At 33.7% G+C, this 25,396-nt stretch overlaps 1 protein-coding gene and 1 long non-coding RNA gene across 2 annotated transcripts; one reads left to right on the top strand and one right to left on the bottom strand.

The window, feature by feature from the left end:
* Positions 1-13,419: 13,419 nt before the first annotated feature.
* Positions 13,420-14,132, bottom strand: LOC120116856 (universal stress protein PHOS34-like). Its single transcript, XM_039137257.1, has one exon. It carries the CDS (start codon positions 14,107-14,109, stop codon positions 13,420-13,422), a length of 690 nt encoding a protein of 229 aa, XP_038993188.1. The 5' UTR covers positions 14,110-14,132.
* A 9,045-nt stretch (positions 14,133-23,177) lies between these two features.
* Positions 23,178-24,691, top strand: LOC120116509. Its single transcript, XR_005515556.1, has 3 exons — positions 23,178-23,225; positions 23,383-23,454; positions 24,652-24,691. It is a non-coding gene; the product is annotated as an uncharacterized LOC120116509 (long non-coding RNA).
* Positions 24,692-25,396: the final 705 nt, after the last annotated feature.

Here is a 25,396-nt window from a genome sequence, read left to right as displayed (position 1 = left end):
ATACTCAAGAAGAGGGCATAGACTATGATGAAACATACGCTCCCGTAGCTAGGATGGAAGCAATTAGAATGTTATTAGCATTTGCATGTTTCAATGAATTTAAATTATATCAAATGGATGTTAAAAGTGCATTTTTAAATGGTTTTATAAAAAAAGAAGTGTATGTGGAACAACCTCCAGGTTTTGAAAATTCAAATTTTCCGGATCATGTTTTAAAATTGACAAAAGCTCTTTATGGTTTAAAGTAAGCTCCTAGAGCTTGGTATGAAAGATTGTCAAATTTTTTAATTGAAAAAGGTTTTTAAAAAGGGAAGGTTGACACTACATTGTTTTTGAAGCATAAAGGTAAAGATTTATTAGTGGTTCAAATTTATGTTGATGATATAATATTTGGTTCTACTAATGATGTTCTTTGCCAAGAATTTTCTAAGCTAATACAAAGTGAGTTTGAGATGAGCATGATGGGGGAGCTCTCATTTTTCTTGGGACTCCAAATCAAGCAAAGAAAAGATGACATCTTCATCAATCAAACTAAGTACGTCAAAGATATGCTCAAGAAGTTTGGACTGGAAAATGGGAAACCTGATGACACTCCAATGAGCTCTTCAACAAAGCTTGACTTAGATGAAGGAGGTAAATGTGTAGATGTCAAATTATATAGGTCAATGATTGGATCTCTACTTTATCTAACTACAAGTAGACCGGATATTATGTTTAGTGTTTGCTTATGTGCTAGATTTCAATCATGTCCTAAGGAATCACATTTACTAGCTGTTAAGAGAATCTTTAGATACCTTAAATACACTCCTAGTCTAGGAATTTGGTATCCTAGAGACTCTAGCTTTAGCTTGCATGCTTTTTCTGATGCGGATTATGGAGGATGCAAATTAGATAGGAAAAGCACCTCAGGTACTTGCCAATTCCTTGGAAATATGCTAATTTCTTGGTTTTCAAAGAAACAAAATTGTGTTGCATTATCTACCACTGAAGCCGAATACATTTCAGCTGGTAGTTGCTGTGCACAAGTTTTATGGATGAAACAACAACTTTTTGATTATGGAATTGAAGTAGGTACCATTCCTATCAAGTGTGACAATACTAGTGCTATTTGTCTCACTAAAAATCACATCCAACATTCTAGAACTAAGCACATTGAAATAAGACATCACTTCATTAGAGACCATGTCACTAAGGAAGATGTAGTTCTAGAATTTGTTGATACTTTGCACCAATTAGCGGATATCTTTACAAAACCTTTAGACAAGGAACAATTTTGGACACTTAGGAGAGAATTAGGTTTGGCCAATCTATCTTCACTGAGTGTTTAAAATAATTTTAGCACTTTTAATAATAAATGAAAAATGCTTATAATAGTAATTTTTGATTACATTCATTGCTATTAGTTAGGGGGAGTTTATGATTCGTGATGAAAAATTAATTTTATGTTCAAATATCGTTTAAAGATTAATTGAATTGTTTTAACATGATTAATTTTCAATATATGAGTTGCCAATACCACTAGAGGAAATTAATTTAGCATTTTGGGTGTTTAAAATCGGATTTTAGCATTTTGGTACAGAGGGAATCGATCCCCCCTTGAGGGAACCGATTCCCCCTTTGAAGGGGAACCGATTCCCCCCCATAGGGGAATCGATACCCCCCTGGGGTTCTGGTTTTAGCACGGGTAGAACCCAATATTTGCTCAAACCCTCTCTTATTCCTTCACGCCATTTCTTCCCTCTACTTTCTCAAATCTCCATTCTTGCCTCGAATCAACGTTTTTAATCGGAATTCACTTCAAATATTATCCTCTAAACCTGTTGGAATCATCAAAAACGTGCAAACTTCATCTAATCTCACTCAAATTCGAAATCATTCAAGGTATTTTTCCAAAACTTCTTTTTATCAATTTATGAACATAGAACTAGTTTTAATTAGTTCTAGGTTGAATATTTGATCGGGCATTGATTATTTAGTGATTAGAAACTAGATATTACAACTAATTTCATCAAAAACACAAGATTTTTCCAAAATTTTCTAAATTTTCGAAATAAAACAAATTAATTTTCAAATTATTGTGTTTTGATTAAATTATGTTGTTATTATGAAAACTATACATATATTGTTTCTCAAAACCATATTTTTCAAAAGTTTTTCAAAAACTTTGCCCATTAGGATTGATTTAGAGAACCTTGAAATATTGAGGACTCAATTGAGTTTTGGGATTGATTGAATTGCATACATGTGTTTTCTAAATTACAGGTTATCAATTCTATTCTGATTTCCTAAACCATGTCCAATCTTAAACGTGCTAGGTCATCATCTAGTCGTTCACACCGTCAACCAAATCCACCTCCAAATCCTCATCCTATTCCAATTTCTAATCCTAATCCCATTGATCATAACTTGATTATTCAAAACTCGTGTTTCAATCATCCTGGTCCTAGAAATCATCATTTTTTGTATTATTAATATTTTGACTCTTACAAAATCCGGGAAGAACGTATTCCTTCTCGTCAAGCTATGTTAGCTATCAATTTTAAATATGTTCCTCTTTTACAAGAGTGAAAATTTGATAAACTCTTTGACCTTGAACCCATCATTTACCATCAACTTGTTCGTATTTTCTATTCTAATGTCGTTTGTGTTAAAAACCAAACTGAAACCGAAACCATAGGAATTCGTTCCTACCTTCTAGGACAATTCTTATATATTGACTCGGCTTACATAGCTAATACATTCGGATTAGATAATGATGGTATTTCAAATGAAAAATAGGTTTTAGGATCTCGTTATAAAATAAGGGATAGTGCAAGTGTCCTAGACCTTCATGAACGTTTTCTCCATCTAATGATTTCTTGGTGGTTTCGACCATCCGGAGGTCGTTATTCTACTCTTAGAGCCTTAGATCTTTGGTGGTTACATTGTTTCGAAAACAATATTAAAATCAACATACCTCAGATTATTTTTGCTGAAATTGTTGAAACCGTAAATCTTATTCCTAACAAAAAACTCTGTTCATCTCTTGTTTACGATTGCATTTTGAGTAATCTGTTTTCCAAAGCTGGGCTTAGAGTCAGTCTAGATGTCGTTTTCCCCTTAAGAAACAAATTAACCTTTTTTCCTTAATGAGAGCGGGATGGATTAAGGATAAGGAAACCGGTGAATGGGTTCGATCTTCTACAAATACTCCAGGAGCTAGTTCTTCACAGGCTCCACCCGAAGCTGACGAAGATCTCGAGCTTGAGTAATTAATGCGAGACATCGATGAAGCTGAAGATGAGACTGAGCAGCCTGAGGAGTAGCCCGAGGAGCAAGCACAACAAACGCATCAAATGCCTCTATATTTTCAAACCTTTATGGAGACATTCGATTTTCGATATGCTACCATGGATTCACGCTTTACTTCTATAGAGTCTCATTTATCCACAATGGGAGCTCAACAATTAGAAATTCTTCGGGAAATGCGTGAAAATAATGAAGCAACCAACGCGTGTATTAATGAACTCACTCACGAAATGGCCGCTATGCAAGCTCGTTTTCCTCCTCCTGATCCGGATATGTGATTCTGTGCTTAGCTTTAAAACCTTGAACTAAACGATTATTGCTTCAACTTTTTGGATTGTTTGATTTTGTGACTTTGGATTTGTTTGGATGTTTGAATTTGTGGATTGATTGATTTTGAATTTGTTTGGATTTATGGATGATGTGAACTTATATATTTGGTGTGATTTATTCATTATTGCATCATTTACATAATTTTAGCAATATGACCAATTTTGCCATGTCACATTAATTATGATAAATATAATCAATTGGCTAAATGATTTCAAAACCTTGTTTAATTCTTTAAAATGTCTTTTTGATTTAACAAAAAGGGGGAGAAGTGTTAAATGTGTTTTAAATGATAAATGGGAGAAGTGTTAAAGTAAGGGGGAGTAATTTCAAAACTTGATTTCAAAATCTTAAAAGTACTAAAATGTTTTGTTATATCAAAAAGGGGGAGATTGTTGAAACATTTTGATATTTCGATATAACAAATTAAGTTAAATGAATTTTAAGATTTTTCCAAATGATTTTCTAAGTATATTCGATATAACTATTCGAATATCAAAACATTACTCCAAATCTTTCAAAGATCATTTTTAATCCTTACTCAAGTGTAAAATTAAGTTTTAATCTTAAAACAATTTCAAAATAATTTTACAAAGTATTTCGAACCATTTCAAAGCCAAAAATTCCAGATTGCTCAGAGGGAACCGATTCGCCCCCAAAGGGGTACCGATTCCCCCTGAATGGTTTGGCTCCGAGAATTCCAGTATGCTAGGAGGGAATCGATTTCCCCCTTGTATAACGGTCGAAATATTTGAATTTTACACTTAGGGAACCGATTCCCCATAGGGGGTACCGATTCCCCCACTCTCTAAGCTGTTTTATTAATTGTTTTCACACTAAAACGGCTATATGATCTTCACTAATCATCCCCAACGTTCAGAAGTTATTCAAGGTGTATTTAAACAAGTTCTGAAGCCTTTGAAAGATAAAAAATCATAGAGAAACAAGAGAGAAAGCATCAAACACCAAGTTTGTGCAAATCAAGCCAATTTTCCTTTCAATATTCATTTTGCTTTCAAATAACATCATTTGTGCTCATTTGTAATTATTTGTGAGTGTTCTTTTCTTGTTCTAGAATTGTGCAAACATCTTACCTTGTGAGGTTTTCCTTGTAAGTTTTCAAATTTGTAATCTTCTCTTTGGGAAAGAGTGTTCTCAAGAATTGGGGTATATTCTTGAGGGTGTTGTAAGGTTATCTCTTTGGCCTAAAAAAAAGAACAAATTAGTGAATTTGTTGGAAAATCCTTAGTGTGGATAGCTAAGGTAGTGGACGTAGACTTTGATTGAGAAAGTCGAACCACTCTAAATTGCTGTGCAATTACTTTCAATTTTCTACAAAAGCTTCCACCAAATTTTTAATTGCCAATTCACCCCCCCTCTTGGCCAATTCCGTCAATCGATTAACTCAACAGTATCCTTGTTTGGGTGAATGCAAACGGGTATGATGGTTTTCCTACGTTTGAGATGAATGTCACGTTGTGTTAGATGGTGATAAGACATGACGGTGTTAACCAAGGTGAGGAAGCCAAGGTTTTTGTTAAAGCTTCTAAGGTGATCAAGACCAAGTGTTCTCACCTATCGACGAGGGAGTCGCTAGATCAAGTGGGGGAGAATGTCACAGACTAAACTTTCAAGTCCATGGACATTGGCGCAAATGTTCACAAAATGAGTTCTATATGCACAGACTTAGGCTTTTTGGGAATGATGAGTTGGCCCAGTTCTTGGAGAATACTTACGAGTCCATGAAGAATCAAGTCTGAGGAGTCCAAGAGAAGCGACGAGGGTATTACATGTTCGATGGGAGCAATTTTGTCAAGTCTCATGGATTCAGACCGAGACATGTGTGCACAGATTTCTGTAGAAGAATAATATAGAGTGTTGGGCTTGCCCAAAACCATCAGACCTGGCCCGTTCCTTGTAAGATTCCAGAAAGAATAATATTATCCAATAATTAAGGAAATAAATAATTAATTATGGTTAATTTGAATTCAAATGCCTTAGAGATAGAGATCTTGATAAGGTATGATTCAATCTAAGTCGTCGATGTACTTTGATATAGATCGTTGGATCTTGAAGGCCTCAACTATAAATAGAGAGCTCCTCCCCTCATTTGTATTAAGATTCAATTCATTCATTCTCTTCAGAGTAATAAAACTCAGGCATTTACGCTTACTCTCTCTGAGTTCTTTCTTTCTAGCTTTTTAGCCTTGTCGTCTTGTTCCCTTTGTGCTAAAGCCTTTGTGGCTTGTGTTGCTGACCGTGAGGGCTGAGATAGCCTCGAGAGTGTTCATTTTCGAGTTCTTTCAAAGTTCCAAAGTGATTCAAGTCGTGGTGACTTAAAAAGTCCCTACAATGCTCGTGCTTCTAAGATCCGCTTCAACCTAGGTGGCTTGGATTAGCCCCAGTTAAGTTTTGCTTCTGTATTGCTGCCTAACCCTATCGGGTGTGTTCATCGCTTAATGAGCCAGAGAATCACAAGGATGTGGTTAAGGTTGACTTAGGCTCCATTTCGACCTGGAAATCGTCTAAGTGTCACACGAATCTACAGGAGAAGTCTAGCCCCGTGACAATAGTGAGTATGAAAATTGATTGGAAATGATTATGAGGGACTTAACTGAAAGTTTTAGTTATGATGGGGTATTATGGAAATATGAAAAATTTCTTAGTTTGATATGTGAATTGTTTAGAATGATCTTACATGCTTGGAAATTGTGTTTTGGATCAAATTAGAACATTGTTGGGTTTTTAGGTATGTTTTGTATGGTTTGAAAAGTGAAGGATTAATAGTCAATTGTTGGAAAACTATAGAACCATGTTGGAAATTATGGTTAGATTGATGAAATGTTGCATCTAGATTAACATGAAATTTTGTATTGGGTTGATTTAGAATTTAAATAAACCTTAGGGATCAAATTGCAAGTTTTGGAAAGATTAGTGATGAAATCAGAATTTGGTAATGTTGAAGTATTGTGAAATTAGTTAAATGTGATGGTTGATTTGGATTAAGTTATCACCAAAGGATTAATTTAAATGTCAGTAAAATGTTGAGTTTAATTTTAAAGAAAAGTTGAATGGTGACTAAAAATGAATGGTTGAAAAGTTAAATGAAATTATTATGATAAATGATATTTTAAGGATTTGATAGAATTAAAGTTTGTTCTTAACTGGATGACTAAATTTTTATCGAACTTACGTCGATAGCATTTCTAGAATATTATGCAAAATTGAGTTTAATATATTAGTTGAAATACTAATATATGTTCGAAATTATATATGTCAGGAAATCGATTGACGTATAGATAGCGACAGAAAGCAACATGTGAATGCAACTAACTTTTTATATAAAATGATACGATGATGACTTGCGATGAGTCAACCTAAATCGATCTGAAAAGAAAATGTTTTTAAATCATATTTTTAAAAAATACAACATTTTATTATTGTTTATTTTATAGCATGTGAATATTTTGGGTATAAATTGTCTAATACTAGTTTTTATGAGATTTTTATTTATATTCGATTAGATGAATGTTATATATGGAGAACATTATTTGTTTTGTATGACTGATGTGACATCTTTGACTCGTATATAGGTACGTATATGAGTTAAGGTTGTTACAAAAAACAAGGGCTATTATGGGTTTTTGGTTATTCTTTGTTTCATGAAGGAGAAGTTAAGGATTGGTTTAGATGGACATTCGGGTTTGAAGATTTAGGATTAAGATTAAGGATTTTTATTTTAAATTTTATTTGACTTTAATAATAATAAATTTGTCATGTCATACTAAAAATAATAATAAAATAATCCATGTCATCAAAGAGAGATCAAAATACAACTAATTTGAAAGTTTAATGATTAAATTATTTTTAAAAATTTTAGTGACCAAAATAAAAGTAAGAAGATAGTTGAGTGATGAATCGTGTAATTTACCCAAATAAAATATACTACGTCAACTATACCGTTAGCTTTTTAATGACGAGTACTAAAATGAAACAAAAAATATACGTTAGGTATGATTTTGAAATAAAAGTTGAGGTGCTAAATCAGAACAAAAGTGATGGTTTAAGTACTAATTTAATTATAATTCTATTAAAATTTTAATTAAATTTTAATGATTAATTTTAAATAAATTCTTATAATTTTTAAGAGTTACATAATAAAAATAAAATTATTTGTAGTGTGTCTCAATGCGTCACTTTAGTAATACGTTACGATATACGATGTGCGGTAGAAATTTACATGTAATTAATGTTTGGTACATGTGGATGCTTAGGCGTTCAAATTATGTCAACAAACGGGAAAAACTGGTAGCTTAGAGGGAAGGACAAAGTGTGTTGAAAAACTAGGAGAGTAGCATGGAAATACCCCCGTTGAACTTATTGTACGTGTATTCCACGCGTATGGATTGAAGTTAAAACGGTAGCACACGCTGTCACACTGTCGATTTTCAACACCTTTGTTTTTGTAATGAACAATTTGAATGCACGATTGGGCAACACACGTGCTACTCCACTCGCCTTCTAGGCTGATTAGTTGCCACTTTGACAAACTTTAATCTATATATGACCAAAATTACTATATAACTATCACTTATCAGCTAATTGGTAGCTACCCATGACGTTTCAATTTGGCCCCTCATCCTAGTCAAATTCTTCACCAACTTTCATTATCCACTGTAAATTTTTACACAACCTATCATTGTTATTATATCTTTTGATCTTCACTTTACGATATCATTACAGTTCTAACACAACCAACGATAAACTATTTAAAATATACAAACTCGAAGAGTTAGTAACTTCATCCCTCTCACCATCGATACGTTTTAGACTTCAATTCCTTATATTTTAAGTAGTCAATCGTTAGTTGCGTAGGCTCTGTTTTGAAAACTGGATCAGATCGGTCGGTTCAACCGGTTCAACCAAAAATTATTGCCTAGTTCGATTTAATCTAAACCGGTTGAACCGCTACTAGTGAACCGGTCAGAATCGCTGAACCGTTCGAACCGGACCGGTTGAAAACTGAAAAAATCGGAAATTTTGTTTTTTTTTTTTTAAATTAAACCAAACATCGTTTGTTAAACGAGCCAAGTCGAACTCGAGTATTGTTGAGCTCGACTCGAACTTGAAAACTTTAAAAGTAAGCTCAACTCCACTCAAACTCACAAGTTAAAAATTACCAAGTTCAACTCGAACTCGAAATATAATATTGAAACTTGAACTCAAAAAGGCTTGAACTAAAAAAAATTAAAAGTTCAATTGAAGCCTAAAATTCGAGCTTGATTGAAGTGACAGAATAGTTCACTCAATGCTCACCAAAAGGCTCCATGATTTTGAATGCCAAATTACATCTATTATTTATAGAAGTTAGTTGTGGTGCTCTTCTATGTTTCTTAGCAATATGGGATTGTTTTGTTCTCATATTTTTACTCTTTAGACTTTTGAGATGTTCTTCTATGTTTCTTAGCCATGTGGGATTGTTTTAAAAAAAAATTAAACCAAACAATATCATTTTGTTATGATTTTTTTAGCCCCAAATTTATTTTTTAATTATAGTTATATAATTATGCTTATTATTTAAAATGTTTTACCTTAAATATTACGTTGTAGTTAATTTGAATCATTTTGTTTCACTTGCTTTTATGGTTTTTAATTTATATATGTTATGATTTGCTTTGAATATGACTTGTGATATAAAAAAAATATTTTTTATTAAATATTTTTGGTATTTTTATTTAATTTTTTAAATAATTATGACATCGTCCGGTTCTTCCGACCGGTCGGACCGATTCGACCGGTTGAACCAGTGAACCGATAACATGACCGGTTCACTAACCGGTCCGGTTCTGAAAACCATGTGCGCAAGGGCTGTGAGAATATTGACAAGATAGCTAGATTGATAGAGTCTATAAATGTTTTAGCTCTTCGGTTCTTATGTTTTAAGTAGTTAATCGTTAGTGGTATAAGGGCTAGGATGAGGATGAGGATGAGGATGAGGATGAGGATGAGGGGTTAAATTGATAGAGTTTATAAATGTGAATGATTAAACTTATTGGTTTATTTAAAATTAAGCTCAATATGATAGAATATGTTCACGTTGACGATTAAATGTGTTATTATACTAAGAAAAAGTATTCATGTCATCATTTTGTTACAACATTAACAATGAGTGATTGGAAATTAAATTTTTTAAAGTATTGATGACTAAGATAGAACTAAACCCTAATTTGGGTGATCACCCAAGTACTTTACCCTTAAATTTAAGAGAGGGCATTTAAAAAATAAAGAAATTGCATTGAAATTTCATATTTCTAATTGTAGCTTACTTTTTCAATTCTAATTTTCTTTGCTCTATTCAAAACTAACTAAGAAACTTGTCATTTACAACCTACACCAGAAATAAGTTGTCCCTAATTTCAAGCTACACGAAAATGAACGAACGTAAGCTGCCCAAATTTGACAACCGGCTTCAAGTTTTGAACTCTTCTACATATTAATTAATTAACTAATTAATATTTATTTTTAAAGAATAGTAGGAGCTGGACTGATTAATGTTATCGGAACTAGATTCAATCGATTAGTTAAAATAATTAAATTAAGAATGGATAGTCTAATTAAATTAACTGATAATATCAAATCGAATATAAAATAAATTATTGTGCATTTCTCTTAAAAATGACAAAAAATGATTGAATTATTTTTTAACAATTTATTTGGATTACAATGTAGTATTTGTTTAAAATTTTTCTTAGTCATTAAAAACAAATACACATCCTGCTACTTGAATTTAAAATTTTTAGAAATAACAACACTTCCTTTAACCACTAAATCGGCTTGATGGGTTTGAAATGATTGAGTTGATTAGAAACTCTTTAATCCAATACTTAGCATAAATATTGATTAGTTCTCTAGAACAAATTACTATGGCTCAACTTTCTTTTTGTATTCTTTACCGGATTAGATTTTGACTACATTCAAATACACCTCGAAGGTGGAGATCAAGAAGAGAGCCAAGCAGAAAATGACGACGAAGATGAAGAGGAAGCGGATAATCACGTGCTGTCGCGGTGCACAGTATCAAATACACCTCCGTCGGCTTCTACTAGTTCATCTAGTAGCGTAGATTCTTCTCGTACCGAACCAGAGGTCTGTAAAAGGTCGAGAGCACATGCTTCGAATCTTCGCTCCCAAGTTGTTTGACTTTTTTCTTGAAATTAATGATTTGGATTTCTCACCGTTGATGTTTGGTGGTCGATCTAGATTGCTTATCATCTAAACAGACGCATGGTCACAGCAGGCATTCGACAACTCGGTGCAGACTCGAACAGGAAGCCGATTCGATTGAGTCAGTCCCTGTCTGATTCGAGAGGCACGATACCAAGTGCGAGTACCAAGTTTCCATTGTAGCTGTAGTTTAGTTTCAGTCCGATTCGACAGGCGCGGTACTCGGTACTGGATATAGTTGTTGCACCGAGTATTGTCGTCATTCTCTTCTAGCAGTAGTAGATTTTGTTGTGGGTAATATTTCATGTGCCCCCACACGGTTTAAGCAATAAATCAAGAAAATTATAATTCAAATAATTTATCTGAATTTAATCAAATTGTATTTTCATTCAACCACTAATTATTTAATACAATAAACAAAAAGGAATTTTATCCTAATTCTTTCATGTCATATGGTCGGTCTTCATATTTGGATAAGTTTTAATTAAAATAAACCAATAACAATATGAAGTCTTCAAAAGGTAGCCGTCAGATGTTTTGTGGAGTAGAGGACGAACACGTGCGTTCGAGTGGGAGGGAGATAGATTTTTGTGGTGGTGCTTGCGTGCGTGTCACTCGATGCTCTTCACGCCAACTGTCCAGATATTTTTATATACATATAGCAGTCTTTGGGTTTCCGCAGCTGACCATAGCCTCGTAACCTTTGACAAGTGTTATACACGGATAGGATTTATTTATATTATATAAAAAAATAGTTTATATAATATGCATGAACGATTTATATTAAATATTGTATAGAAGAATTATATACAGAATTTACTTTTATGAATCCAAGCATATTAAGTTTTGTTTTCAATTTAATTATTTATAATATACGTAAAATCTTAATTTTGAATGAATTCTACGTAAAATAATATTACGGTAAGAGATTGTGGGTTGGTCGGAGTTCTCACAGGGATATATACTAAAATAATCTTATGGCTATATACTTGCACCATTGTTGCAAATTGAACATACTAAAATTGCAAATGCAACTCAACACGATTAGGGGGGTTTGGTTTAGGGTATCTCACATTACCGGAGGAATGAAATGTCATTTTCCCGTTTGGTTGGTAAACATTCACAACTCCCGATAGTAATTTATTCCCAACAGTAGTATTTTGGGTTCTATTATCGGGAATGTGATTATCACTTTCCTTAGGTATTGTTACATTCTTGGCGTTTTAGACTAAAATGCCCTTAATTTTTTTTCAAAAATATCATTCTTCTGTCGTTGAATAAAAAAATTCTACGAAGGTTAAATTACAAATTTATCCTTAAACTAATTTAGATTTACAAAAAAATCTATTATTAGAATTTTATATGAAGTTGAGGGGTTAAAATAAAATTTTACCCTTTCATTAAACCTATTTATCTTTGTAAAAAAAATTATATAATTTTTATGAATTTAAATTTTTTTAAAGAAAATATATAAATTAATTATAGTAAAATTATAGTAGAATTCAAATTGTTAAAACAAATATATAATAAGGACAATTTAGTAAAATATGCGTTCCAATAATCTTTTATTCCTTTAACATGTAATCTTTTATTCATTTAACATGTAATCTTACATTCCTATTAAACGAACCAAACACAAAATACAATATTATCAGTAATCTTATTTCTACCGATAATCTTATTCTTCCAATTAATTTTACATTCCGTGAATCAAATGTATTTTTTAAGATATGGGGTCCACGTTGGTCCGGGTTCTTATGAGGTTATATGCGAAATTAAAACGGGGAAAGGGGAAACTTATACGGCGGCGTGCGATTATGACGGAGGAAGTGGATGCCTCGTCAACACTACTTTGGGACTTGCGTGACGTTGCATTCGGTTTTTATTTTGTCGACTCCGCAAGATAGAAGTATAGTATTAATTTACGGTTGTAATAAAATATAAAAATTACATCGTAACAATTTTTCAATGCCATCACTATAAAACAAACGACATACACATTCGCAAAATAAAAATATAATTTTTAAAAAAAATAAATAACAGTGTAATATCTGTAACATCGGTAACCACAGATTTAGTAATGTAGAACCAACAAGAAGGATGGGTGAAAACGAGCTGACCGTTGGCACCATTAATTAGGGTTCTGGAAAGAGGGGTTACGGGATAAAGATGAACAACCCTCTCCTATAAATAAATATGGTTAATTTCCCTTTTGATCCTCAAAATTTTTAAAATATATAAAAAATAATAATGTTGCATATTAATGTACTATAGTGATATATATCAGTATATAATATTCATTATAAACTCATTCTATATATGATGAAGTTACAAATATTTCATTTCATATCTATCTAGGTAGAAACCAAACTATATAGTCAGAGTTGAGGCGTACTAAAGCCGAACTTTACAATGGCACAATGGTATCACACTTGAAGGTTTACATAGACTATTATTCGCTAATTGTTTTAGTTTTTTGTTTACTTAAGTACGAGAACAATCATAAAAGCTTTGATATTGAGCTTTCGGTTCAGACATAAGATGAACAATTACAAAAAACTACAAATTTAAAAACCCTAGCTAAACTTTGTGCTCCTCCTCCCCATCATGATACTCTAGTTCTTCTTCCGGTAATGGCTGCAGTTCAACGACGTCTTCCTCAACAATCTTCTTTTTCGTGACCCTCTCGGCTCGGCCGACTCCGTTCTCATGCTCGTCTGGGCAGCGGACAACTACAACCGGACAAATACAGTGGTTGACGCAATAGTAACTAACGCTTCCTAGCCTTCCATTGTTACTCCTCCTTGAGCCACCGAAGCCTCTGCTGCCCATGATCACTGCACTCAGTCTCAACCTCTCCACTTCCAAACACAATCTCTCTTTCATATCACGATCTTTAACTATGTGGATTTTAAAGGGAACGTTAGCATCTACTAATGGCTGCGCCAGCTTGTTCGCTCTCGCAGTGGCGAAAATGTCAAACTCCTCCTCGATTGTCCGCGCGTTTTCGTGCTTATTTTTTGAGTTGGGGGTGATTTGAAGTTGGATAGAGCCCCAGTCGGCTCCGTAAAGGACGGAGGTCGGCCTAACGTGGAGAAGTACGACGGCGTCACCGGGACGAAGGTAGTTCTGAACAGCCCATTGAACAGCGTAATAGCTTTCATCGCTTAAGTTGACGGCGACGGCGATGCGACGTTTCACACCTGCAGTTGGGGCTGGGGTCGATGGGAGAGAAGCTACGGGTGGAGCCGGAAGCACTGAGGGATTCATCACAAGACAGAGAGGAGTTAGGGATTGAGCTTTGGTGACGGATAACAATCAGTCAGCTACAAGAAAACTGCTCACGCTGTTTGCTAACGTATATATCTCCTTGCAGCATGGATTTTAAACTATCACAATTAGTGAGGGATAAAGATATATTTTTTTCAGGATGGATTTATTAATATAAAATTTGTGTACGAATATATATAAATAAAATTTTAAGATAAGTATAATTAATAAAATATATAATTATTTAAAAATATAGTTATTAAGATTAATATTAATCCATTTTCATTTTTTATTTTAAGGATGAGATATAAACTTCAAATTTTAAAATCTTAAAACATCAACTTTGTTGATTTGTTCCCTACTTCATAAAAATTAATTATTTGTAATAAATATTGATATTCAAATTGATTATAACAATGTAAATTTAATTTAATTATAATGACTACGAAAATAAAAAATAAAAATTCTGATTTTCGAACGTGACGGATATCAACTTTGAGACGCAAACGACAGATAGTCACCTACCATTTACAAAGTTAAGAATTCGACAAGTTAAAAGTCACATCGTTCTATATATAAATATCAATTTGTAGTTTTCAAATAATTAGAATTGACACTATTACAAGTAGAAAACTCGTATTAAATTTTTCTAGTTTAATATTTAGTCAATATAAAATAATGTGATTGTTAATTTAAATAAATAAAAATATATCATATGAATAAAAATAATAGAAGTGATCGGGTGGTTGCCTCTTTAAAATTTTAAACTTTCGTACATTTTAAATATTTTTGTTAATAAATTATTTTTACCCCTAAAATTTTAAAAATTTATCTCTCAAAATATAAAATTATGTGTTTGTCTCTAATTAAGACTCATAAAAAATATATATGAAGACTGAAGTGGTGGATCCATCCTTAGTTTTAGGGTGAGCACGTGCCCATCTTGAAATCTGAATTCTTTATGGTTAATTATTTATTTTATTGATTGTGCATACTCTAAAATTTTATTTATGTCTATCTCATACAAAAATTTTATGTTATTAATGCATGTGTGGCCACTTTAAAAATATTTTTGCATCTGTCACTATATATATGTTCCATAAACTTTAGTCATATTAAGGATCTAATAAATATATCTGGTGTGTATATATATATATATATTGACGGGGCGAAATTGATCAAATGTGGTGTTGTAAAAAAAGATTGGCTCGTATAGGATGATGGAGAAAATATTTTATGAGAATGGATGATTGCTATAGTGTCAGGAAATACACTAGGAATACAATGCGTCTTCTTCATATTTCATGTAATTGGAACTTCAAAGCTAACAAAGTAACAAAGCAAAAGACGTATTGCGGTCACTGACAGAAGACATATTGTGATTGCCATGTCTTCTTGAATACGTATTGTACTCTCGACATCTTCCTGATAACACTGTAACAGTTGCTTCATCTAAAAAAAATATTTCTTTCACTATCTTATACGAGCCAATTTTTTTTCAAACAACCATTTGACCCATTTTGCCTATATTTATGAAAATGTATTTTTTCAAAATGGATGGCTAAAATATGATGGGCTTAAACATTTGTTGTTTAGCATCATTTTTAGTGGTTTTTTATAAAACGCCGCAAAATACTCTTACGTTAGTGGCGTTTGTATACAAACGCCACGAAAGACTCAGACTTTCGTGGTGTTTGTAAACAAACGCCGTTATAGATTTGTACTTTAGTGGCGTTTTTGTTCAAACGTCGTACTAGTCATGTACTTTAGTGGCTTTTTTTAATAAATGCCGCAATAATCATGTAATTTAGTAGCATTTTTTTGTAATAAATGCTACAATAGTGATGTACATTAGTGGCGTTTTTATTATAAACGCCACAAGTGTGCAATCCTTTAACCCATCGGGTTCCAAATCCCTAATTGTTTCATTCACCCGTCTTAAATTTCTTAACCAACGGCAACCATCACAGCAAAGTCACCCCCGAGAAACCATCATCATAAGCGCAGTATCACGCCGCCGTCGTATGTTTCCGGTCAACAAAAGATATGTCTCTCTCCTCATTCGCACTTTGCCATTTGAATGATCCAAAACCATCAATTTTTGATCTTTTCGGCTTCCTACAATATTTACGGTTTTTGTTCTTTTGTGATGATTGAACGATAGATTTAATATGATCGAAATGGGAGGGTCATAATTCTTAACGGGAAACTAAAATTGCTAAAAATTTGACTGTGTTAGGTACATATTGTTCAAATGACTAAATGTGCTGCCATAATTTATGTGTGCTTGGAAATTGAAGCAAGGTACTGGCTTGCAATAGGTTGTTAGGTTTCACTTTGTTTCAACTTTGGTGGTTGCCCAGTTTTTGAGTTAAAACTTTCTTCTCTTGTCAAAATTTTCATTCAAAAGTTCGCTTGTAATGGTGGTGTTGATCGTATTTGATTAAAATATTTTTTTCCTCTTATTTGGAAGGATGGAAACCTGGGGTTTGGAAGGGAATGAGAATTGATGGTAAGTTTCTCCTTTCCCTAGGAGCTTATTCAACGTTTAACATTGGCTTCTTTAGTTAATTAGTTTTAAGATTATGTATGTGTTATATTATTTTGTGTTGCTTAATTAAGCGATCGAACATAACCAATCAATAATTAAGACAAAGAAAGAATTCTCCTTGTAATTCATTATGTTGAGTTCTACTTAGTTGCAAACCTTTGATGACTAGCTGCATCCTTGTTCCTAGTTTATTAAAAGCCTTTTATTTAACTTGTTTGGAAAAACCGAAAAAATTGGTCTTTGAGCGAAAAGGAGTGGTGGTCTGTTTCATTCACCCCTCTGTTAGGTATGGCTCATAAATATACCAGTAAAGAGGACAGGAGATGGAGCGGAGTGAGCGAAGCGAACATCAACTGTCCTTACAAAGAAAGTCTCGTTGTGGGGTTACGAATTATATGGGTTGGGGGGTGCGGGGGCGCAGCCCCCGCGGTACGGTACAGGGTTAATTTTGTAATTATGTACCAGGGTTTTCTATTATAAATAGAGATGTAACCTAGACCTAAAATATCATTGAATAAAAACTTCTAGCGCCGCCTAGGCACCGAGGACGTAAGCACATTGCCGAACCTCGTAAAATTCTCGTGTTCTTTTGTTTTCTTTACCCGTTTTCGTCAACACCCTCCAATATGAGCATAGTCATTGTTTAAACCTAGCTTCTTTAGTAAATTAATTTTAAGATTTTGTTAACTTGCTAAGCTAATGAAACAAGTTGTTAGATGAAAATAACCAATCGATAATAAAATTAAAAAAAATATCTTCCTTATAATCAATTAGGTAAAAAAATTTACTGAGTTGCAAACCTTTGATGCCTTGCTGTATCTTCGTTCATTGATTAAAAGCCTTTTATTTATATTGTTTGGAAAAATTGAGGAAAAGGTGTTTTGAATGAAAAAGAAGTGATAGTCAGTTTCATTCCATTTCCCCTTTAGCTATAGGCTTTGCGAGCTTATTCACTGCTTAAACATGGCTTCTTGAGTAAATTAGTTTTAAAATTTTGTTTGAATTTTATTATTGTGGCTTGCTAAATTAATTGATTCAATTGTTTGATTAATATAACCAATGAATTTAAAAAAAAAAATCACCTTCCTAATACGTTAGATCAAGAATTTTACTGTAATGCAAACTTTTGATGCCTATCACAGGAAAATTTAGAACGAAATTGTGTATCAAAACCCCATGTTTCCATCCTTCCAAATAAGAGAAAGAAAAATTTAGGGCAAATTGAGTTCAGCAACAAACATTATAATTCATTCTAATAACAACTTTGTAAGACAGAATATTTCCTGCAAAAGTGAACCTGAAAAAAAAAATTAGAATTCTTTCTTCGAGTACAATACTAACACACTCCGATATCTATATAGCCAATAGGTATATATATATATATATATATATATACACACTAAAATGAAGTAACACACATCATGCATCAATGATTGATTAGAAAAGTATATATCCACGGTTTCAATAATAGCATATGCATGGTAAAATGAACTTGAAAGTGAACATTGAGACCTTGGGTTTACTTCACCAAGTTCATCAAGTTGGCAAACAAACTTGTAGGATTATTTGAGGAAACTCATACCACTCCATCTATCAATTCAAAACTTATATTAGTTTATTCAAACATCGTGATGTAGTGTTCTACAGGATTTACTTAGGTTTAAGTGAATATGCCCCATTTGTTATTTGTATCTTGAATGTTATTGTAAATAGTGGTATAACTGAAGTTCCATGTTTATTTGGTTGACATACACCCTTTAATTGAAAATGACATTTTTTCTGGAATCCCAAGTTAATGGTCTTCTTTTACCAACTGAAAAATAGAATGTTGAAAACTTAAGTGCTGAAAATAAGATTTTATTGAGATCTTACATTGACAGATTGAGATGGAAAGACTATATAGTTAAAAATAATGAATATAAGATTAATGTAATTAATTGATGATAATAACTCAAATTGAATTGTAATGATTATATTTAGTTGCACACTCACTACAGCAAAACTGTTATGTAGCGGCGTTTTTAGCGGCGTTTATTGATAAAACGCCACAAAAGTATTACATATAGCAGCGTTTTCAATCCAAACGCCACAAATTGAGACTTTAGCGGCGTTTTTTGTGAAAACGCTGTAATAGAGTATAAATATAGCGGCGTTTTTGTTAAAAACGCCGCCATAGGATGGTATATAGTGGCATTTTTTCAACAAACGCCGTAATTAATAATAGTTTTTGCTTCGTTTTTAGACAAACGCCACAGAAAGGTTAAACAATAGCGGCGTTTATAGTAAAAACGCCGCAATATAGTAGACATGTAGCGGCGTTTATAGTAAAAACGCCGCAATATAATAGACATGTAGCGGCGTTTTAGCTAAAATGCCGCAATATATTTAACATTTAGCGGCGTTTATACAAAAAACGCCGCAATAGAGTGGTAAAATAGCGGCGTTTTTTGTATAAACGCCGTAAAAAACATGTGATATAATGGCATTTGTTAAAAACGCCGCAAAATGTTAAATATATTGTCCTCCCTTTTCTTTCACCCAAACCCTAAAATCATTTCAACTCTTCTTCCCTCATAGTTTCTTCTCTGGTACAACAACGACCCTCACACGATTCCAAGCGACGTCGTCTTTTGTCTATCCCGACGACCAAATCGGCCCTCTCACCGACGAACTATAACACAATTCCACGGTTTGATCCCTCTTATCACTAATGATCTTTTTCAATTTTGTTTTGGTTGGTATTCTGAAAATGGGGAAAACCCAGAAAGCTAACAGCTAACATATTTGAGAAAAAAAGAACATGTCTTTCCTTGAGTAAGAGAAATTATCGTCGGAATGTCTACGTGGCGTCTTTGCTCTGACGATGGATCAAATTATCGCTGGGAGGATATCGGTCCGGTTTCGCCGTCGAAACTCGATGATGACTCGACAGGAACTCATATTGCTCCATACCCTTCCATGGCCGATCTCCTACTTGAAGGTAAAATTCTATGAATCTTTATGCCGCTATATTTCCCTTTTTGTACGGTCACTCAAATTTCATAGATCGTACGCATGTAGGATCTTCGAAGCTTATTGAGAATGATGATAGAGAAATGGATAAATACCCTATGTTTAGAAACGAATTTGGTAACTCTGTGGCGTTGAAAGAATCTTCAATTGCAAAAGCAGTATCGATCCTCAATGAAGACGATGTTACCTCTACTGTTACTCCAAGTAAGCGTTTATATCATCTGTTTAAATATATTTTAATGTTTGATTCAATTCCTAAGCACCTCCAATCAAGTTTTATACTGTAGGTGGAGGGTCGTTATCTGTTTCAAGTGAAGCACTGAAGCGCGCAAGGAGTCTTCTTGGTGAACCGGAGGTAGGAGATTTATTTGGTGAAATGGATGAAGAGTTTCTCCATATAGAATTTACACGGAGGAAAAACTTAACGATGCATCGTCAAACAAGGAAAACAACTTTCCTACGTCCTTTCCCCACGAAGGAGCAATGAAGACTAAATTATACTGAACAATATGGTGAAGACAGTTTATGAATAAGTACTTTAATGTTTCTAAATTATAATGTATGTTGAAGACTGTTTATGCATAAGTACTTTAATGTTTCTAAATTATAATGTATGGTGAAGACTGTTTATGCATAAGTACTTTAATGTTTCTAAATTATAATGTATTTTGTTGTTAAGTAGTTTATGCATATGTACTTTTGTCTTAATTAAAATGTATGGTTGTAACTTTAGGTTATGTATAGAAGAAATTAAATATTTAAAATATGTTAATCTTATATAAATAAAGGTATTTAGCGGCGTTTGTATAAAAAAACGCCGCTATATATTACACATTTTGCGGCGTTTTTAGATATAAACGCCGCTAATGAGTAGTATAATAGCGGCGTTTTTTTACAAACGCCACAATAGGTGTATTATATAGTCGCGTTCTTATAACAAACGCCGTAAAATATTTGTATTTTATTGGCGTTTTTAAATAAAAACGTCGCAAAAATTGTTTATTAATGGCGTTTATAATAATCGCCGCAATAGGTGTACTATATAAAGGCATTTTTTACCAAACGCCGCAATATATTTGAATTATTACGGCATTTCTAGACACAAACACATATATATGGACATTAGCTGCGTTTATTAAAAAAATGCCCCAATAGAGTATAACTCTAGCTGCGTTTGTATTACAAACGCCGCAATTGTTACTTAAATCCTGCGCGAGCATTTCCCCATTCAAATATCATTCTAAACCTAATTTCATCGAAAAAAAATGCTCCCCGTTGCCATTCGAATCCGTCACCACCTACATCGTCGCTGGTGGTCTGTTCATCGACCCTTGTTTTCCCTCTTCCTTTCTCGACTTCGTTTCCCCTTTTAGAGATTTTTCTTCTTCCAGGAAAACGGCTCGCGTTTGTTTCTATTTCCTTACCTCTCCTCGATCTAACCACCAAAACACCGTGAATCCCATCTCATCTTCACTCTCCGTTTGATTCTATACACTTTTTGAATTTTGTGTTCGAAATGTATTTCCTATTTTTTGATTCAATTGTTTCCCCATGTACTCAAGTTTGTTATCTGATCCTGGATTTTATTGTTCTAGCTTGATCTGGGAAAGTTATACGATTAGTTCGGAATCTGCTTCGATTCTTTGTTTTGGGGCGTTGAGATGGCGGGGCAAAATCAGGATCAATTCGGATCTTACTTCAGGAAAGCAGATTTAGATGGGGATGGCAGAATTAGTTGAGCTGAGGCTGTTTCTTTCTTTCAAGGATCCAGTTTGTCCAAACAAGTCCTCGCTCAGGTCCCTTTACCTCTCTCTCTCTCTCTCTCTCTCACGTTTCATTTTCTATTAGAATCGAGATTTCTGGGAACTTACCGAATTTAGGTTAGATTGCATTTGATTGTAACATGGTGAAATTTCTCAATAAACGTAAACATTTTGTAGCTGTTTTTCTCTTGTACAATTATCAGTCTGTTTCTTCAGATTTCTCTTGACCAACTTGTCCATTGCTTATGTGGAATTTGTTCCTTTTACTAGTTACTACATCAATAATTTTTCAAATGGATAAGGTTTCGATTGTACTGAGATACATGTCTTGCTGGCTGAAGTTGCAATTGACAATAGAACATAATTCATTCGTTATAGGAACTTTTTCTAGTTGTTTTGTGACTATGTTTCTTATGGATGCTTTAAATGTTTAAACTTTCCTTTGCTAGCCGCTAAACCAGTGACCGTCAGTTTGTTCTAGATTTTATTAATGTACTGCCTGTTAAACAAAACTTGCATACAAGAAAGGAGAGGCTACAAGTCGGTGGTTTGTAGACCAGTACATTTATAGTTTGAAAGAATAGAAAAAAAAGTGAAGAATCATTTTTAATTCTGATGAAATAACAGATGCAATGCCTTCAGCCTTGCTGTACTTTCTGTCGCATTTGGTGGTTGATGATGGATTTTCACACAGTGAATGGCATAGTTTAGGGATTGGAAATTTTAATTTCTAGATTTTTGTGTTGGATTAGTACACATCTAGCTGTTATACATGCTCTATAGTGATTCATGTACCCTATACCCCTTTTTTGTATTAATTTATTAAAGCAAGGAGTTTAATATTATGGGTTCATTCATATTGTTTTATCCAATGATTTCAGATATGGACATATGCTGATCAAAGCCATAGTGGTTCCCTAAGTAAGCCGGAGTTTTTTAATGCTCTCAAGCTTGTGACTGTAGCACAAAGGCATGAATTAACACCAGACATTGTCAAGGCAGCATTATTCGGTCCTGCTGCAGTAAAAATTCCAGCGCCACAAATTAATTTTCCTTCTACATCCACTCCACAGATGGGTGCAGCTATGCCAACATCTTCTTCAAGTCCTGGGTTCAGACGACCAGGAGCTCCAAATGCTGGTATGGGCCAGCAGCAGTTACCTTCTCAACAAAACCTGTCAATGAGACCCCCGCAAATCATGCCTACTACACCTGCCCTGCGTCCTCAAGGTATTGTAGCTCCCGAGTTTTCTAGGGGAGGTAGTACAGTTGGTCAACCTCAAGCTATGCCTGCTGGTATGACTTCCCTTTTGCATCAATCTATGCCCACTGGTATGACTTCCCTTTCACATCAATCTATGCCCACTGCTGCAACTGGTCCTGGTTTCACAAATCAAAATATGCCAAGCAATTGGATTGCTGGAAAGACTGGTGTAGCTTCAACTGGGCCAGGAGGGTTCACTCTATTAACAGCTTATCTGGTGTATGATATGTTGAAATCAGCTTATCTGCGTTCCCCGGAGGGTAGGAAAATAATGAATTTTATTAACAATGAATTTTAATACCAGAAATACTATGTGTATGGTGCAGGTTGTCCCGTTGATGATTGTAGATTGTAAACAAGCAGTTAATTTGTTGCTCCAAAATCGGGACTTAATTACACCATCTGAAGTTGTTTCACAGCTTCTAAATACTAGAAAAAAGTGTGATACGACAGCCTTTTCTTAGGAACATACCCAATAGTGCACGCAAAGCTTGTTGATTTTCAAAAAGAACTTGTAAACTTGCAGGTCCTGAAATAATTAACCTTCTATTTTCCTTATGAAGTTAACTTCTTTGTATGGTACTAACACAGTTCTAGAGTTTATGCTTGTGAGTTGTTTGACTGATTTGTAATCTTTTGTATTCATCTAAGATGGTGTTATTTAATCAGTTTATTGAATGTAGGTTGTGGAGAATAATCCCAAATACTGGGAAGTTATGTCATCAACACTTGCTGTGGGTTGGCTAGATATCGTGGTATATGTCTGACAGACAATGTGGTTTTATAGCTTAATAAAATTATGAAAGCATGTTAGGTTCTTTTTTTTAGTGGAATTTTATGATTGGATGCAGTTTTATATTTTCACATGCAAGTTAAAATGTTGAGCTTGCATGGATCTTATCAATTAGATCAACTCAGCAATCGCGAGGTTGGTAAGAGATTAATTATTATGCATTGCATCCAAAAGATGTAGCTCTATTTACCTTTAGTTTCATTGAAACATTTTAATAGTTAAGAGGTTCGTGCAAGTCTTTGTTCAGTTATTTGACTAAAATGTGTTTTAACTTGGAAACGATTGTTGTTATTATGCTAGTTCTGTTTTTGGTTGTTTCAACTAAGTAGTTCCATATATTCTTTGCATTTCCATCCGTCAAGCTTTTCACCTATTCACTTTTCTGAAGGTGTTCTGGTTTCAGTGTGCTCACCAGTAGACTCATCAGGGTTTGAGAAGTATGTTACAAATAATGTTGGGTAATGCTAATAGTCTCTGCTCTGCAACATGCCATTGGATAGAATTGTATATTTCTCACTTGTTATACATCAGGCCATTCACAGTGGTATGTACTTTCCTTGTATTACATATCTCGTTTATTTATTTTCTTCTGTTAGGGGTTAGAAAGCATGTACAGTTTGGCACAGAAAAGCATTCAATTGAAACCAATGGCCTCTGCACATAAGTTGATGGGGCTTATAATTAAAATTCTTGGGGAAAATACTGAGGTGACAAATGAGGATAAAATATTAATTTACAATCTCCGTTAAATTCTCTTTTTGCTTCCTTATCTTTAAGTTAGATTGTGCTTTTGTCTGTTCTCAGGTTGTTTTAGCAGAATGCTTGAAAGGATTTGGTCCTTGGTAAGCTGTCATATTTCCATCTTTATATCTTTCTGTTTGTTAGGAATGCAGTTTTGGAGCCTTTTTCTGGGTACTATTGATTTAAAATATGTTTGGTCCGATAAGCTGTTAGAAGTTATCATGAAATTCAAGCTTGGATGTTTCTGGACAATTATTAAGATCTATCTCTATATTTTGCTTATCATCATGAAGGTTGCCCATGCCATAGAGTTGTTGACTGCTGGGACTGACCATGCAGAAATGTGTTGTTAACTTTTTTAACGTAAGATATAATGGATTTTCATATAAACTGATGATTTATTTGGATATGAAACTAGAGATCGGGTTTGCATTGCCATGGATGGGGCCTTTTCAAGTGGCATGCCAATTGGAGTAAGACCTCATGAAGCAAAATATCTGTGCAAGAAATGACAGGACGATACTAGCTCTGCATCATTGTTTTCCCATATAAACTGGATTTATCTCTTTGAATTTAAGCGCCTCATTGTGACGAAGAGTTTTGAAGAATGTGTAAGATTAGAAACAAAATATCTTAGATATTATTGTTTATTATAGTTAATAATGTTGAACTACATTATATTTTACGTTAATGTAAACTTTGATTTATTATTATGGATTTCATTTTTCTTGTTATGGATTTTAAGTTTGTTGTTATGGATGTCAAGTTTATTGGAAAATGCTACAGGTTAAATTTGGGTAATAAAAGAGTAGAAAACAAAATTTGACAAATTAGTTTTAATTTGCAAAATCAATTTCTTTTAGTTATAGAGAGGTAATTAGCGGCGTTTGTATCTTAAAACGCCGCTATAGATATGACATTTTGCGACGTTTGCTCTAAAAAACGCCGCTATATACCAGATCTTTTACGGTGTTTGTGGGAAAAACGCCGCTAAATCTCAAGACCTATTGCGGCGTTTGTGGAAAAAATGCCGATAAATCTCAACACCTATTGCGGCGTTTGTGGGGAAAACGCCGCTAAATCTCAACACCTATTGCGGCGTTTGTTGGAAAAATGCCGCCAAATATCAATACCTATTACGGCGTTTCTTGGACAAACGCCGC

The sequence above is a fragment of the Hibiscus syriacus genome, unplaced genomic scaffold (assembly GCF_006381635.1).
Source record: "Hibiscus syriacus cultivar Baekdansim isolate YM2019G1 unplaced genomic scaffold, ASM638163v2 tig00000916_pilon, whole genome shotgun sequence".
Taxonomy (NCBI): Eukaryota; Viridiplantae; Streptophyta; class Magnoliopsida; order Malvales; family Malvaceae; genus Hibiscus; species Hibiscus syriacus.
Note: the sequence above shows the minus strand (reverse complement) of the source record. Positions and strands in the feature narration are given on the sequence as shown.